This window comes from Episyrphus balteatus, chromosome 3 (assembly GCF_945859705.1).
Source record: "Episyrphus balteatus chromosome 3, idEpiBalt1.1, whole genome shotgun sequence".
Taxonomy (NCBI): domain Eukaryota; kingdom Metazoa; phylum Arthropoda; class Insecta; order Diptera; family Syrphidae; genus Episyrphus; species Episyrphus balteatus.
The window spans coordinates 67,677,293-67,695,602 of record NC_079136.1 but is presented as its reverse complement, the minus strand read 5'-3'; the positions used below and the strand labels follow the sequence as shown (position 1 = coordinate 67,695,602).

Below are 18,310 nucleotides of genomic sequence, written 5' to 3'. Positions count from 1 at the left end.
AAACTTCAAATTTTTAAGAGCCTTTTGCTCAAACGAAACTTAAGGATTTAAGTTCTACAAAAATCTTTATGTGACAGTTTACGCAGAGGAAAAAGTAGGGAATAAGAGTTTATGTTCAACATAAGTTAGATATTTAAGTTTCGTCTCAGCAAATGGGTCTAAGTCTTCAACAGATTTTGAAAAATATTAAAAAAGGTGTAAATTTTTTAGGTAGCTTAGCACCTATTTGAGACTCTGATAAAATCAAAATGAGCTTCACTTTTATTTTAAAGGGTAACATGGGTTAGATTTTCAAAAAAAAAAAAATTGTTTATTTTGTTTTTAGTTTTTTTAATTCAATTAGGAGTTGTAGCATTTTGAGCTTTTACTCTCATTTTTTAGTTATATAAAACTTTAAACGTATTTTTGTCGAAACACACTTTTCGAAATCGTTAGTCAAAATTTCAGGGAAACTAATTAATTAATTTCGACTAAATTTTAAACATTTCTTTGAAATATCATTTTGTAGTCCCTGAACGAAGGATTTTTTCCCTTCGAAAAAAAAAAAAAATTGATAGCATGATATTATCGAAAATTTTATCGAAAAGCGACACTTTCGTTCCAACCACTGCCAAAAATTACTCTAACACTAAAAAAAAACCTTTTTTTTTATTTTCAGGTGTAGGTTGGTGTAGCTACAGTCACTAGGATTTTTAACTATCGCAAACTACTTTTTTGTCGAAAATCGACTGCCATCAATTCAATTTATCAAATTTTCTCATAAATTGTTTTAAATGTTGTCCAAAAATTAGCCAAAGAAACTGAATAAAAATCTCTTCTGTAATATAACCATAACCATATAACCTTTTAATAAGAATTGTGTTCTTAATTTTATGTGTGTTCTTATTGAAATTAAAAGATTAAGCAAATATATGGTAAGTCGGTCAAATATGCCACTTTTCAAATATTTTCAAAAACAAATAACCTAATAAATTAAGCGTTTGTGTGCCAAAAAAAACTTAGCATAACTAAGCGAATTGCAATGTCAGCATTGCAATCGCTTAGTAGTGAAAATGAAAAATATTGAAAAGTTGCATATGACCCAAACTGGCATATTCGACCGACTTACCCTAGAAGGATGAAAAGATTCTTTTCTTTCAATTTTCTCAATCTTTTCGGCAAAAATGTGCAACTGCGAAATAGCTCGTTTGAACTATTTAACACGGAAAGCACGGATATAGGATATTCATCAGATCGATGCAAATTCTTGAAGAAGTGAACGTTATCAATTTCGACCAACAACTCAAGCTATGGAAATCTTCAGAAAAGAACATCAAAGTTCGGGTTCGGACATTAACTATTTCTAAGCTCTTCTCCCAAACTAAGCAATCAGCCTTTTGCTCGGGAATTGGAATTGATGCCTCACTCATTTGTAGCCGACAGCAAAGAAAAAATCTATCGCCGAAAACATTTGGCCGTTGCTTTTTGTTTTATATCCAGCTCCTATGGTAGATAAGGGCATCGACAAAATATACCAAGACTGGAAACATTCGTACGTCTCTCCCCTTAAAACCCACTTGTTTACAGTGTTGTCTGTGATTATATGTGAAAGCCAGGGATGAGAATGCTAAGCCCGAAAAGTGAAACATACTGCCCAAAAAAACGAAGTAGATTTGGAAAATATGTAGCAGATAATGAAAAAAAAAATATACATATAAAACAAAGGAGAATGCCCAAAAATAAATATATTAAAAAAAAAAAAAAACCAGCACCGATTTAAATGAGACCTGCATGGCTTGAAAGCGCATCACTCGTAAATAACAAATATGATTTTTTTTCTCAAAAAGCCATCCCCGTGATTGCTTTAATGATTTTTAATTTCAAATTATAAAGTGTTTTTTATTACAAAATTATTTTCATTGACTTGGTCTTAGTTCCATGAGCAAAGATGTGCCATCTGCCATATAATAACCTAAGATTGTTTTTTAAAAGCCGATGTCTGATTTATTTTATGCAAAATGCATGACCGGACCCACAGCCATTATGTGGATCTGGGCGGTGACATAAAATAAAATTGATATCTTGGATGGGTCTTTGATTTGGATGTACATATATGATGTGAAATTCTTGCAGTGCCTAAAGAGCACTAACAATGCATTCTTAACAAAAAATGAAACAAGATGACACATCTTAAATGAAATTTTGTTCGTTAGAAAAAATTTGTTAAACGAAGTAGAAATAGGTTGCTACGTAGCAGATACATCAAAATAAATTAATGAAGTAGATCTGCTACATATGAAGTAAATACTCATCTCTGGTGAAAGCCACCGTTGCACAGTGGTGCCATTGGTCGTTTTTGGCGTCAAAATTCATTTGCACTGCCATTTCTGGACGAAAAGTTATGACATTTGGTACACTGAATGATAATAGTATGGAGAATAAGAAAAAGCTGCCAACTTTTTTTATTCAAAATGGCGATGGCGGCTCCAAAATGGCGAAAAGAATGGGCGTTAAAATAGAATTTTCATTTTCAAAACAGTATATAAGCTAGAAATTGGGCTAAATTCATAACAAAAAGGTGTCAGATCTTAGATTTAGGATTCATAGATTCATATTCTTAAAAAAAAAAAATCAAAAATTTTAAAAACAAAGTCCAAAAAATGCCAAATTAGTAAAACACATTTTAAGACCCCTTATTACGCTTTTTCATGGATTTTTTTTTTAAATTAGCACAATTTTGAGATCTCTTCTATTTATGTTTCATAAGAAAATTGAAAATATTGCAGATATATGGTTGCCAACTATGTTTTTAAGTAAATATTAGAAAACATGATATAATGAAAAGTTTCAATGTTCAATAAAACTGAGAATTTATTTTTTCTGTGAACATAAATATACTTTTCTAATAGATTTTAATGTTCTTAATTCAAATATGAAGTCGAAAAAAATCTACGTTGTCACGTTTTTGAGATATAAGTAGTTCAAACTTAATTTTTATCTACGAAACGTGACGTCATAGATTTTTTTCGACTTCAGATTTGAATTTAGAACATTAAAATCTATTAGAAAAGTAATTTGATAGCTCAGTTTCCAGTCTTGGTATAGTTTGTCAATGGATAAGGGTTTTAACTGCTGAATTCACGAAAACCACCGATTTTTCGGTTAAATCACGGATCACTTCGATGAAACCATGGGTTTTCGATCGGTAGAATTACGGATTTCCGAAAAATCACGGATCGCTTACGCTTAGGCTTTATTATTATTTAGGGTTTCCACTGTAAAATCACTAGTCACCTTGCTTAAATCACGAGTTGGCTCGGTAAAACAAATCATGGGTTACCCCAGTAAAATCAAGTAAAATATGTAGTAAAATCAGGGTTTTTCCCGATAAATTCATAAATTGCCCCGTTAAGAGTCGCTGCATGTTTTTTTTAAGCAAATTGTAACAAACAGAAACATTGAAGTAATCTTACCGAGCTCCGATGATTTGCTACAGATTTGTAAAAATATCAATTGAAAAACAATGCATTTGAAATTTAAAACAAAATATTTATTGCAACTGAAAAATTTTGCATAAAAAAAAATAATTATTGCAAATAAAAAAAATTTTTATTAAAAAAAAAGTTTAATGCAACTGAAAAATATTTGCAAATTTATATTTATATATTTTGCAAATAAAAATATTTTGCATACAAAAAAATTATTGTAGGTAGGTTAATGAAAAAAATGTGTGCATTAATTTTTTTTTTTTTTATACTCAATATTTTTTTATATTCCTCGAATTTCTTATAATTTTGACTATTTGGCCTTACATTCGGTTCAATATTATAAAAAATATTATGAAAAATAAGAAATTCGACGAATATTAAAAAAAAAATATTTAATGCATACAATTTGCATTGATTTTTTTTTGTAAAGCAGAAATTTTTTTCTTTGCGATACAAAATATTTTTATTTGCAATAAAAATTTTATTTTCAATCCAAACATTTTTCAGTCGCAATAAAAAATTCGTTTAATGCATTTTTATTTTATTTGCAATAATTTTTTTTTTTTAATTTCAAATACATTTTTTTTTTTCAATTGGGATTTTTACATCCCTGGAAACAATAGATAAACAAAATGGGATAATTCGAGGTATATCTCAGACTGAAAAATTGAGTCTGGATTGATTAAATAACCGTTCCTTATAAATGTAAGCGTTCGTAAAACAACCTAAAAATAAAATACAATATAAGGATTTACAGTGCAGAAGTCATTTTTATACAATTTGGGTGACTTGAATATAATGTGCTAATTTTTCGTGCAAGGTGCTTCGTTGTGGCTGATGATTATAATGTGTGAATGTGCAAATGAATGTTCTATGATGGGGGTGCTATACTGTACAATATAAAATAATTACGATTCCATCAAAATCGAAAAAAGAATCCAAATTTTTTTACAAAAGCTTAAAAATTTCAATCTTAAGAATTTTCTACAAAAAAAAGGCAACAATAAAGAAGATAATAATATCACAACCATAAAAATAATGATGAAAAGCCAAAGCTTTTATATAAAATAAAATCAAAGAATAATAAACAAAATCAACAAGAAGAGAAACAACAATATTATTGGTAAAACCACCAAAACTAACCTCTGTTTCGATGATTTTTTCAATATATTCAACAGTTCGGAATTGAGGTCGTCCAGTTAATGGACATGGTACCTCTTCAGTTCGTCGTACAATTTTTTCATCAAGGACCTTTTCCCTTTCGCGAACAACAATTGGCCCCTGACTTGACTTAATAGCAATTTTTGGAAAAATAACTATCTGCTATAAAAAAAAAATACAAAAAAAAAAAATATATATAAAATTAACTTTTTTTTTTTAAATAAATTCAACAATCAAGCAGAATGTAAACACAAAAAAAAAAAAAACAAAAAAATCAATAAAAAAAAGTAAAAGTGGAAAGTTAAATAACAGAGGCATGACAAATTTAACGAGAATATATATATAAAAAAAAATATGGATGGAAAGTGTCGCATTCATATTTTATTAAGTTCGCTGCACTTTGGTAAAACCCTATTTTTTAAAATGGAATCATCTATCTATTTGATGTCAAGCTTTCTCTATGTTTGTATTTTTGTATTCTATTTTCGTTGAACTTTACAGGGTGATTCAAAACGATCAAAATAACCTTTAAAAACTAATTTAAAGACTAATAAATGTTATGGTTGAAAATGAAAGGATTTTCGAAAATGTTTTGGGTTATATTTTTCTTTTACAAAATATCACTGAAATACTTTGTTGATGTCATAAACGAAAATATTAAGATGTCAGTGTGAAAAAAACAACGTCTTTACAATCCACTAAACCTTTTGTTGAATTTTGGTGTTTTGACTTATATACTTTCAACCGTGATGCCAAAATTTTCATAAACACAATATCAGTGTTTTATTATTTGTACAAACAGCTGAAAACACATTCAATTTTGTTGGGGTAAAAACTGACCGTTGAACTGACAGGTTAAAATACACTGCAATATCTGTGGTCTATTTCAAAACATAACTTGAAGATCTCCAACAACTGGACTAATTGCAATATGATCTAGATTCAAGCTCTGTCCAATAGATGCAATCATCCCGCAAGACTCGATATTCCATATACATTATCTACTATATTAGGGTCACAAGAGTTCTGGTGTTACTGGCAACAAATCGGTACTTTGACGCAGCACCCCGATGAGTTTTCGAATCCAGCTTCGATGGGCAATGTGGCAGAGGAGACCTCTTTTCCTCAAACAACTTATTGATATGCGCAACTGGAGCGAGCTAGGGACCGAACTGGCTGGAGAAGCTTCTTGGTCAAGGCCAAGATCACGGGCTGTGAGGCTCACCACAAAGTAAGAACCTTTGTCTATTCACAGAGGCGGATTTACAAATCTTCAAGGTATAGGCTTTTCAGTTTATGCCGCCCTTGCCCATTCATTTTTTTTGTCCCTTAGAATTTAATATTCTTGTGTTACAATTTAATACTTTTTATATTACTTTTTAATACATTTGTATTATATTTTAATACAATTATATTAAAATGTAATATCTACAATTATATTAAAATGTAATACAATTACATTAAAATGTAATACAATTATATTAAAATGTAATACAATTATATTCAACTGTAATTTAATATATTAAAATGTAATACAAAAATATTAAAATCTAATACAGCGGTGTTAAAATTCATACAAGATTAGAATTTAACCCACGGAGGTAATTTTCTAATAATTTTTGTATTACAAGTAGTAAACTTAACTTAATACAAAAAAGATTAATAATAATTTTAATATTTTGCAAGTATTAATAAAGAATATTTTTTGTATTGAAAATTGTTTTAATACAAGAGCTGTATTAAAAAATGCTCCAGAATTTTTAACCATGTAAAAGTGCTTTATTTCGTGCATTTTATTTCAATGAGTTTGAGTTCCGCATTAAAATGATGGGTTGCCCGAAAATCAGGAGTCACTTCGGTTAAACCACAGGTTTGTTCTTAACATCATGAAAATCTTGGGTAAAATCACAATGTCGCGTCAGTAAAATCACGGGTTTCCCCGATAAACGGATCACTCCGAAAGCATCCCGAATTACTTTGGAAAAATTACATTTGTATCTCTACACTTTAAGAATGGGTCGCTGCTTTAAGATTGTGTTTTTTTTTTCTTCCAATCAAGTATTGCTTTGGCAAAATCTTCGGTAGCCGGGAAAAAAATTAATCATGGAACGTGTCGTTTAAAGCACGGGTTGGCCACTAAAACCAAGGGTAGGGTTAGGTTAAATCAATGATTTGGTTGCCCCCTTAAAATCACGAGATTCCTCTTTAAAAGCCATGGTTTCCACCCGAAACTTTGATATATTTTCACCAGTAAAACACGGATAGCTTTGGTAAATCGCTGTTTTTTTTGCACAACCATGGGTTTCCCAAGTGAAATCACCTCAACTTTTTCAAATATGTACGTACATATTATGTAGCTTCATTAGTCCTTCTCATTCTCACGTTAAAGCTTCTAAGGAACGTGATTATTAAAAATACACGAAGGTTAAAATATGGTTTGTTACGTGTAATTGTTCTATTTTTTCAGCGTATTTTTTTTTAGATTTTCATAAAAAAAACTAAAACGACACAAAAAAACGACTCCCTCTGGACGCCAAAATTGAGGCTTAAACAAAGCAATTATCGTGTCATAGGAAAGAGGGGCGAAGAGCGAAGGGGACCGCCAAGATAAATTTCTAATTTAAGACAAATTGTACCTCCCAGAGCAAGTCATTTTAGTATACAAACGACTTACGTAATAGGGGGGATGTTCTCATACAAAGTATGGCCAAAAGGCGCAGATGCCGATTACTATTTGAGGGGCGGCGAACTTACTGTTTTAGTCTAGAATATGGAATGTGCAATGACTAGTGGGAGAAAAAAAAATCATGTGTGCAATTCACACGTGGTAGAAGTGAAACCTTAAAAAATCATTTTTCTTGAAAAAAAGAAAAAATCTACCTATTTTTATTCTATCACCTTCAAATTAATGTTTTTTATATGATAACCTGTATAAATTTTATATCATCTGAAAGCTTTTTGTCTTAGCTCAAAATATATATATCGATCAGGTCTATGAGACATCTACAAAAAGAGCTAGAATTTTTTGAACTCGATCAATTTCCATAAAAAAAAGCGAAAAAACACGTATTTTTATCTTCTCACGCTATTAAATGCATTTATTCCCTTACAACCTATAAAAAATTTTATACCATGTGAAAGCTTATTGTTTCACCTTGTATAATATTGTATAAATCTTATTTCAAAGATGTCTACAAGAGAAGTTAGAATTTTTTGAAGTCAACCATGTCGAATTTCCAGACTGAGATTACGGTACTTCCTACACTGGTAGCTGGTCATCGCCAACAGATCTCCACATGTGTTTTGAGGTATTTTTAAATTCATTTCAATTTAAGATTGTGTAACTTGTAGAGCACGTAACGTTATGTGTGATATATTAAATAAAAGGTTATGTTATCAGCATGCGTATTAAAGTTAAATCAAATTTGTATGTGCACTAGATCAAAAGATATAACGTGTGTTGGAAAAGAACAGCTTTTTACCGTTATCTCCGAATTTTGAATATGAAATTAATTGAAATTTTGTACAATTATAATTTATTTAATTACCTATCTACAGTACAAATTTCATTCATCTATCTATTAAAACAAAAAAGTTATAACAAGTTGAAGTCGTGTCGCGTTTTCGTTTCATCTTGTTTCAAATCACTACGATACTAAAGAAGTTTTCACTTCAAAAAGTCATTGGAAATTATTTTTTACAGAATTCTATCTGCAAGATATCAGAAAGTCGTCATGAAAAAGTCTTTTTGACTTCTATGAGGTCAACAGATCGATTTGCCGCCCCTAAAATCTGCCGCCCTAGGCTCCAGCCTACTCAGCCTTCTTGTAAATCCGCCGCTGTCTATTCAATTCATTGAAAGCATTACACCGAAAGAATTTTATATTCCTTTCTTCGCTATTATGATAGGCAGGAATGATAATTTGGGCCCCAGGGTCTATGACAAAGTTAGCGCTTTGATCCACCGTTTTGATACCACAGCTCGATTGACTGTGAGTGTAAAAGAGGTCTTAAATATTTTAAACTGTAAGGCTACTCGATGATAAATAGGTGCCAAAACAACATTTTTGTTCTATACCTAAAAGTTCGAATTTCTGAATCTGGGTTGAAATCGTAAAATTTTTTTTTCTAAGCCAATTTTAAACTGATTTTCATAAAAAATACCTCGTTTGATTTGGAAATAAATATTATTTTAAAATATATTTTTAAAACAGCATGTTGTTGCATGTCGAAGTTGGGTAAATGACGAAGAAATGGAATTTTTGAACTTTGACAGCTTATAAATTCTAGGTGGTTTAACCGAGTTACATGTTTTATACATTGTTGAAAAGGTATTTTTATTTCCTATCAGAAATTTGACAAAACTAGATTTTTTTCAATGAGTGAAGGTAAAAAAAAACCGTTTTTTGCCCCTAACTCCAGATTTTGGGGGTGTTAGGGACTTTTTTAAATACAATACCGTTTCGTAATCAGTGCGATACCTTTTTACATTTTATAACGGTAATATTCCAAGAACGAAGGCTAATAGAATTTTTCTGATTGAGTTCAGCAACCCAAAAACCTTCAGAAAAGTATATTTTGGTTCTTGTGGCAAAAAAAGTTTAATTTGATTGGCCTGTGTTGTTTCTGATTCAAAGACCGCTACTTAAATTTTAAATATTTCGGGCAGTAAAAGAGATATAGAGATATCGGAAAGATTTAAACATTTTTTGAAAGAATAAAACCAGTTCTTATAGGCACCGTTACAAATTAGTTCATAATGAACTACCCCACATAAAAACATAACCTCGAAAACAGCCAAAATGACGTTTTTTGACATTTTCTAACGGCAATATTTCAAAAACGGAGGCCAATAACAATTTTTTGACTTCAGATTCGAGTTCAGCGCATCAAAAACTACTATAAAGGTATATTTTGGTTGTTGTGGCAAAAACCTTGTTGACCAGTGTTATTAAGGAATATGACAGGGTATTTAACCTTTTGAACTTGTTCCCCGTCTTGATTTATCTGACACCTAATTGGTATTCAAATTCCAATTTAAAAATATTTAAAAACTCTTTGGGTCACTCTGTACAACTACCAAATATTTTAATTCAACAAAACCTTCCATTTATAGAAAATGTCAGTCAAGTTAAAATGGGACAGATTTTGCAGTATTTATATACTATTCATATAGATATAGGGGAGAGTGGCGGACAGTGAGACGGTGCAAACAGTGAGACAATCCATTTTTCTCTTTTCTGAAAATAAGCACAGTAACGCTAGTTTGGGTCAAAACGTTTATTTCCCCGTCTGCGTCTTTTAATTTTGTCCCGACTTAATTAAAGCTGTCCATTTTCCCCCGCCGTAAAATATCACACAAAATCAGGTGAAAGTAGTTTTTGGAGTGTTATAAAAAGAGTGTATAACACAAAAAAATCTGGTTAGTGGACAGAACTTTTTTTACATATGTATTATATTTATATGTTCTTTCATAAAAAAATATCATTGAATTAGAATTCCTTCTCGTTTTTTGTAATTTTATATTTTTCCGAAAAATGACAAAAAGTAAACAGTGAGACATTATTAAAAAGCAAACAGTGAGACATAGGTTTTTTAAAAAGCAAACAGTGAGACATATAGATTTTAAAAAAATCTATTATTTTAGCATGACTTCAAAATGATTTCGTATTGTTTTTTCTTTCATTTTTTTTTGGCTTTTTGTTTTTTTTTTTTGAATAAATGGGTTAAAGTAACATAAATTAATTAAGTATATACTTGTCAATTACCTAATTATTTGACGTTTTCGTTATTTTTTTTTCACCTAAGAATGTCTCACTGATCGCACCCCTTTCAAACAGTGAGACGTTTTGACTTTTTCTACATTTTAGTCCAATGTGATGCCCTCATTCATTCTTTAACTATAAGTTTTTTTGCAACATTAAGATAAAATATGTCTTAAACTAACTTCAAAGTTTCGTTAAGCTATCTCGAAAACATTCTAAGATATACCAATTTAAAAAAAGGGTGTCTCACTGTCCGCCACTCTCCCCTACCTACACTATCCTGACCCAGAAAAAAAAAAACCTATTTGAATTACTTTCGATCTAAATATTTATGAGAATTTAATATACACAACTTTCATACATGTATAAACGGTATATACCGTTCCAATAAAACACACCTTGACCATAACAGTTTGATAGGGAAATTGAAAAAGCCTGCAATTGATTTAATCCAATTTGAGTGCATTTTCATTTCGAGGTATTACTCTTGCATGGTTTGTTTTTTTATCTATTTTTTTTTGTTGTAATATTTTTAAATAAACTTCCTACTGGTGGGAAAATTCAATACCGGTTAAAAGCACAGCGTGTGTTTGTATGTATGTACATAGATTTTTTTCATGTAATTTAGTTCGAACGTTGAAAGGATTTAACGTTAACGTGTTATTAGGTTAGTTTGGATCATAAATGTCATTGCCATTTTACCAATATGTCAAAGATTACTGCGCGTTGGGAAAATTTAACTTAAATGAAAATCTAAATTAACCTTTCCATCAATCTATTATTATAATAGTTTAAAAAAAATGACGGTTTTGAATTACATTTGAATTCGATGGAAATTATGGGTAAAGGTACTATTTCAGAGATAATTTATAATTTTTTTTTCTTTTTCACTGGAATATGGAATATTAGAATATTCAAATAAAATTATTTATACTACCCAATTGGGTGAATATATCTACCATTTGTTTTAAAAATATGTACCTTTGCTTGAATTTCACTTTTTATGAGGAAAAAGACTAAATTAGTGGAAAAACTATAGTTAGTAATTTGGTTGAATTACAGTAACATTTTGGTATATTTTGGTAACGCGTTTTTTTCTCATGAAATGATAAAGCAGACATTTCACGTTAATATCCAAATTCCAGTATAAATATATTTTTTTCACATTATATTAAAATAAATACAAACTATTTAACATTGTGTCTTTAACAAAGTATAAAATCTTAGCTACTCAACGCAGAGTAGCATATGAAAAAAAAAACTAACAGATATTTAATTTAACTAACCTAATTTAGTTTAAAAAACTATAGAAATATATGTATAGCTTCAAAATATTGAAAGAAAAAGATGTGCGAGTGTTTATTGCGTGATCGCTTAGGGCTGAGTTACCCCATTTGAGAGGTAAATACCAGGGATGGAAAATGACATTTTTTAATTGTACTGAAAATTTCATTTGTATTGTACTGAAATGGGTAGAATTGTATTGAAATAATCTGCGTAAAAGAGTAATTTTTATTTAATTTCGGTATAAAATAAATATGAGAAAATGTACATATTCACAGAAGACTACAAGTGTGTGGATCAGAATCAAATCAATTATATCCACTTTTCAAAAAAAAAAAAAATGACTTAGGTATGAGGTTTTGTTTCTATATTATTCAAATACATACATATATACGTTGCGCCCAAGTTTGAGTCTCTAATTACATATTTTGGCATAGAAATCAGACCCCAAAGTTAGAGGTTAATTTCAAAATCCATTTTATCCACTTGAGTTTTTGTTTCAAAACCCATTATATCCAAACAATTTTATTTGCATCAAAATCCATTATATCCATTCAAAATATTATTTCTAAAATAAATTTGAAATTCAAAAACCATTTCATCCATGGGATGAGATTAGATGGGAATATCCGAAAATTTATACGGATTTTTGAAAAAAAAATTTTCGGCATTTAGGATTGAATTTATTTGTTCAAGAAAGCAGGCGTAGTTAAAAAAAGGAAATAAAGTCTTCTCGTTTTTAATTGAGTTTTTTTTCATGCCATTTTTTCTTATTTTGGTCTGAAATTCAGAGGTGATTTTCAAAATACATTCTATCCATATTTGTTTTGGGTATAACTCTAAAACTAAAACCCTCAGATCACGATTTCTGGACTTAAACTGTAGGGAATCCTAATTGAATCCATCCTGCATTTAAAAAAGTACTAAAAAATGTTTCGTTTACGAGATACAAGTTTTTCTCCATTTACTCGAAATAAAAAAAAGTGGATAAAATGGGTTTTGATTCTAATCTACACAAGTATCGAAAAAAAAATTTGAAAAAAATGCAAAAATCGTAGGGACCCAAAAATAAAAATGCAGTTTTGCTTTGGAATATATTGTTGAAAAAAACAGGTAAAAGGATTTGAACTCAAGTAGTTTTTATCTCAACGCACTCTCACTATATCTCGAAGGAAATTACTGCAAGTTCTTGTTTTCAGGTGAATGAGACCATGACGCTAGCATTATACTGAAGCCTTCTAACTGTGAATACTTAACCCTTTCGGACCCAGTGTTACTCTCATGTAACATTTTTTTAAAAATTCGTAAAAAATATTAAATTAAACAATTTTTTAGGTTACGATGGTTTAATTGAAAGATAATAATGCCTAGTTACTGGATTATTACAAAAAGTTAGTCAAATATCATACCTTTAATTTTTTTTTAATCGAGAAAGGGACTGAAATTCACATTTTTTTTTTTTGCAAACAAAATTTTTTTTATGTACCTATGGTCATAATTTTGAAAAAAAGATAGGTATAAAAAATGTTAATGCAGAAAGTGTTTTGTTTTTTTGCTTAGAAGAAGAGCAAACATTATAGTTTCATAAAAAGTTATTTTCTAAGTTCTCCGACTTTTTTTAGTGGTCATAGGCAGTGCATGTTACTTACATGTAGCATGAAAAAAACACATTAGTTTTGCTATTTATTATTTTGGAAAATAACTTTTTGCTATTCATATTGCTTAGTTGTGATGTTTTTGACCCGATAATACCGAAAAAAACATTTTTTTAATATTGATTTTCATAGCTTGGGTTCGAAAGGGTTAAAGTTTTGTACTTTTGCTTCAGTTACTTCCAGTATTCAAAAAAGAATTTTTTTGGGGTGCCTAATACTTTTGGCCAAGGCTGTATATGTAGTGTCAAACCATTTCCAACATAAAGACTTACGTGTTTTCTTTGAATAACATGAAATTTAAACGTTAGCGAATCTACGCTAACATACCTATTCCATATAAAAGTCTGCCGCTCTTCGGGGTTAATGCTTTACATTGAAAATTGTTTTAATTTTTTTTTTCTTCTGAATTTATAACAGAGTTAAGTAAGTTTTGGCATTTCATCCTTATAAGTTTCTGATAAATAAGTTGCTGATAAATGTCGAAAAAAAGAACAGCTTGATTTTCGTATTGTAGAGGAAATATCAATGTTGTGTATAAAACATGTGATTCGGTAAAAAAAAATCCAAGAATTTTGAGAATCCGTTTTTACATTATTTGAACTAGAACATAACATAAGAACATTATGAAAATCGGTTGAAAATTGGCTGAGAAAGAAATTTTTAACTCCAGAAGAAGTCAAAAAATGTCAAGTAATATTCACAAAAAAAAGGTACTTTAAATATCTTTTCTCGTCTGGTCAAACGCAAATTTCGGTTTGGGAAACCGATTGATGCATAATCTGCGCCAATTGTTTTGATGTGATAACGTCTTATAAATCGATGAACCATGGCAGCCACCACAAAAAAGTGCCGCCATTTTCTAGCGTTCCACTCTCGCACTTCCGCAGTGCGGCAAAAATTTCAATTAAAAATTAAAAATAAACTATTAGAGATACAAAAATCTTTTATAGCTTATTTGAAAGATAATAATCTAAAGTTAAATACATTTGAAGGATTTAAAAAAATTCCATCTTTTAATAGGGTAAATACTGGTAAAACAAAAGTTCAAAAAATTGGCTATTTTCTAAACGCGACAATGTAAATGGTTGAATTGGAATTGAATGGTATTGAAAAAATTCTAAAAAATTTCAAAACTAAGCTATTAATGGTTTTCTAAAACTAAAACATGAGGTAGACCTTTGACAAAGTAGTGATTTTATAGGTACCTAGGGGAATTTTTTTTGACAATTTGAAAAACGTTATTCGAAAGATAATAAAAAAAAAGTTAGGGGTCTGATACGGATTTTTTTTAAGTCTCTGCGTTTCGAAATATGAATTTTTGAAAAAAAAACCTACTTATTTTGGGGTATTTTTGGGTGAGTTTTTATTTTTTTAAATTTTTTGTAGCATTCAAAAAATCTCAAGCTTATAGAACATGTAGTCTATGACTGTGCGCATACATGTGCAAAAAATTGGTATTTCAAAATGGTTTTTGACCGAATAACGGGAAAAACAAGTTTTTTTGTCCCAAGTTTGTTGACCTTTTTTAACCGTTTTTTATTTTTATCTTTTTTCCTTCAACAGATAAATAAATGAAATTTATATTGTAGATAGATAATAGACAGGACTATATCTGTGCAAATCAATCAATCAATTTTGTAGTCACAATTTTGAGATAACGGTAACGGTTTTATTTCTCAACAGGTTTTATCTTTTGATCTAAAGCATTTACAAATTTGATTTAACTTTATTGAGCATCTTGATGATGTTACCTTTAATTTGGTTTATCACACATAACTGTACATTCACTACAAGCTACACAATGTTAAATTAAAAAAAACTTGCGAAATACCTCAAAACACCTGTGGATGTCTGTTGATTATGATTCATGTACAGCCACCAGTGTGGGAAGTAGGTACCGTAATCTCAGTTTGGAATTTCGACATGGTTGGCTTTAAAAAATTCTATAACTTTTTTTCTAGGCATCGCAGAATTAAGATTGAAATGTCATATGAAAGGTGAAATTATAAGCTTTTACATGATATAAAATTTTGCTTTTTAGTGGTATAATTTTTTGTAAGCTTTTAAAATAAAAAAAATAATATAATGAGAAAAGAAAAAAGGTAATTTTTGTTTAGCTTTTTCTTGTAAATTATGATTGTTTAAAATAAACTTTTAAACTATCAATTGATCTAATTTGTGTAAAACTTACTGTAGAAAATAATTTTGTTTATATTCTAAACGCCTACATTCCTCCAAAAAGTTCAGCATCCGTTTATGTCGAACTTTCCTTTGCTTTAGACTTCGTACTTGACCTGGTTTGCCCCAACAGCAATATATTACTTGTGGGAGATTTCAACTTACCACACATAGAATGGATTCCTTCCGAAGACGAGACTTACCAAGAAGCTTCGTTAACTTCTTCTCAAAATGAACTGGCTCTTCTTGATAAAATTAGTTATTCTGACTTACAGCAAATAAGCTGTATTAAAAACTTTAAAAATCGAATTCTCGATTTGGTATTTTCCTCTGACGCTATTAGTACTCTTGTTCTAGAGTCTAGAATTGGAATTACTAATATAGATAATTACCATCCACCTTTGGAAATCTTTTTTGACTGTAGCAGTCATGTTACTGAAAACAGTAATGACTTCGATTGCTCCTATTTTTTTGATTTCAGAAAAGCAAATTTTGAGTTGCTATCCGAAAACTTATATAGGTCTGGAATATCTGACGTATTGTCTATGTCTAATATTGATGAAGCTGTTAACAGTTTCTATAGTATTCTTAACAATTGTCTTATTAATACTCTTTCCATGAAAAAAATGAAAAACACGAATTTAAATCAATCTTGGTACACAAAAGAACTGAAATCGTTACGAAATAAACGAAATAAAGCATGGAAAACTTACTTAAAAACCTTATCTCTAACTGATTACGCCTCTTATAGCGCTCTGTTTGAAGAATTTAAATCTCTTTCAAAAACACTTTACACCAATTATTTGACAGAAAAAGGAAATAGCTTAAAAAAGGATCCTAAGTCTTTTTGGAAACTCGTTAACTCAAAGAAAAACTCAGATGGCTACCCTGCAAACTTTATTTATGAAAACGTCCCAATGCAAAAAACCTTTGATATTTGCAATGCTTTTGCGACAAATTTCCGTAAATCTTTTGTTGATGAAGCTTTTGACATTGACGAAACATTTTTTAGAAATCTACAAAGCTATTCCCAAACGTGTTGTAACAATATCCCTTTACTAGAAAGTACTGTTTTAGAAATTCTTTCATCGTTGAATGACGATTGTTCAGTTGGACCAGATGGTGTTCCTCCAATATTATTGAAAAACTGTAGAAACTCGTTATCTAAGCCCCTTACGTATTTGTTTGAACTTTCCATCAAATCTGGAAAATTTCCCATCATTTGGAAATCATCATTTCTAATTCCAATTTTCAAGAAGGGTGATAAGACAGATATAAAGAATTACAGACCTATTTCAAAACTATCGTGTATTCCGAAGATTTTTGAACAAGTTGTTTGTGAGAGTGTTGCATTTTTCAGCAAGAATCTAGTATGTGAACAACAGCATGGTTTTATGAGGAAAAAATCAACTGTAACTAATCTTCTTACCTTTTTACATAAATGTTCAAATGCTTTAGAAAAAGGAAGTGAAGTAGATTGCATATACACTGATTTTTCTAAAGCATTTGATCAATTAAATCATAAAATTATTTCTTTCAAGCTAAAAGCTTTTGGTTTTCCGCCTTTTTTTATAGCCTGGATAGAATCATACCTAGAGAAAAGATCCTATCAAGTTAAATTCAGGAACTGTCTTTCTGACCCCTTTATTGCTCGCTCAGGTGTACCCCAGGGAAGCCATCTGGGTCCATTTCTTTTTATACTTGCTATAAATGATGTAACTTCATGCATAAATTCAAGTGAAATTCTCATATTTGCCGATGATATGAAGATTTTTAAGACAATAAAAAACAACCATGACCGGATCCTTCTACAAGCTGACATTGACAGTTTTAGTGTTTGGTGTGGGAAAAACGGTCTCTCTCTCAACCCAGTCAAATGCCAAACAATTACTTTCTCTCGAAAACGAGTCCCGAATGCCTTCGATTATTGTATATCGCAACACAAGCTCTGTCGAGTATTTAGTTTTAAAGACTTGGGTGTCCAATTCAGTTCAAACTTAGAATTCACCGAACACATTAATCTCATAGTAAACAAAGCGAGCTCAATGCTTGGATTTGTAAAACGCTGGGCAAAGGAGTTTGACGATCCATTTGTCACACTTTCTCTATACAACTGCTACGTTCGACCCCACCTCGAGTACGCTTCCCAAGTATGGAGTCCATTTTATGAGGTTCATAAGAATCGTATAGAATCAATCCAACATAATTTCATACGCTTTGCTCTGAAGGGTCTACCTTGGACAGATCCTTACAACTTACCACCTTACGATCAGCGGATTCAACTTTTAAACATGCAAACTTTGCAACAAAGACGTGTTAATAACGATATTATATTCTTTCATCAATTAATTAATGGCCAAATTGACGCTCCTGACTTATTAGGTTGCCTTGGCTTTAACTATCCGGGAGGATCTCACCACCTACGAAGATTTGAACTCTTACATATTGACTTTCATAGAACAAACTATGGTATAAACGAGCCTCTTAACCGAATGAGCAAACTTTATAATTTAAACGATATTGACTTTAATATGAGCAAGATGAAATTAAAAACTTTATTTCGAACCAGTGCTCCACAGACGTGATTGTCAGTTAATGTTTTAGTTAGATTTTTAAATTGTATTTATGTTAGTATATCATTTTTTGCTAATATTAATTGTATATTGTGCATGTGGATAGTATTTGATTGTTTTTGTCCTACTAACTACTAACACATGCACTAATGATGAACCCTCTGATAGTAGTATACAGCTTGCTCTAAGCTGACTACATCAAAGAATCTGAAGTGAAATAAAATAAA

General features: G+C 30.2%; 1 protein-coding gene across 18 annotated transcripts in view; it reads right to left on the bottom strand.

The window, feature by feature from the left end:
• LOC129913044 (protein lap4) overlaps positions 1-18,310 on the bottom strand; it is a 335,223-nt gene that overhangs the window by 16,660 nt on the left and 300,253 nt on the right. For 15 of the 18 annotated variants that reach the window (XM_055991409.1, XM_055991410.1, XM_055991419.1 and 12 more), the window contains one exon: positions 4,611-4,790. The exons of the other annotated variants lie outside the window; for them this stretch is intronic. In XM_055991409.1, coding sequence (XP_055847384.1) covers positions 4,611-4,790 — 180 coding nt within the window. The remainder of the gene's footprint in view (positions 1-4,610; positions 4,791-18,310) is intronic. 18 annotated transcript variants of the gene reach the window in all.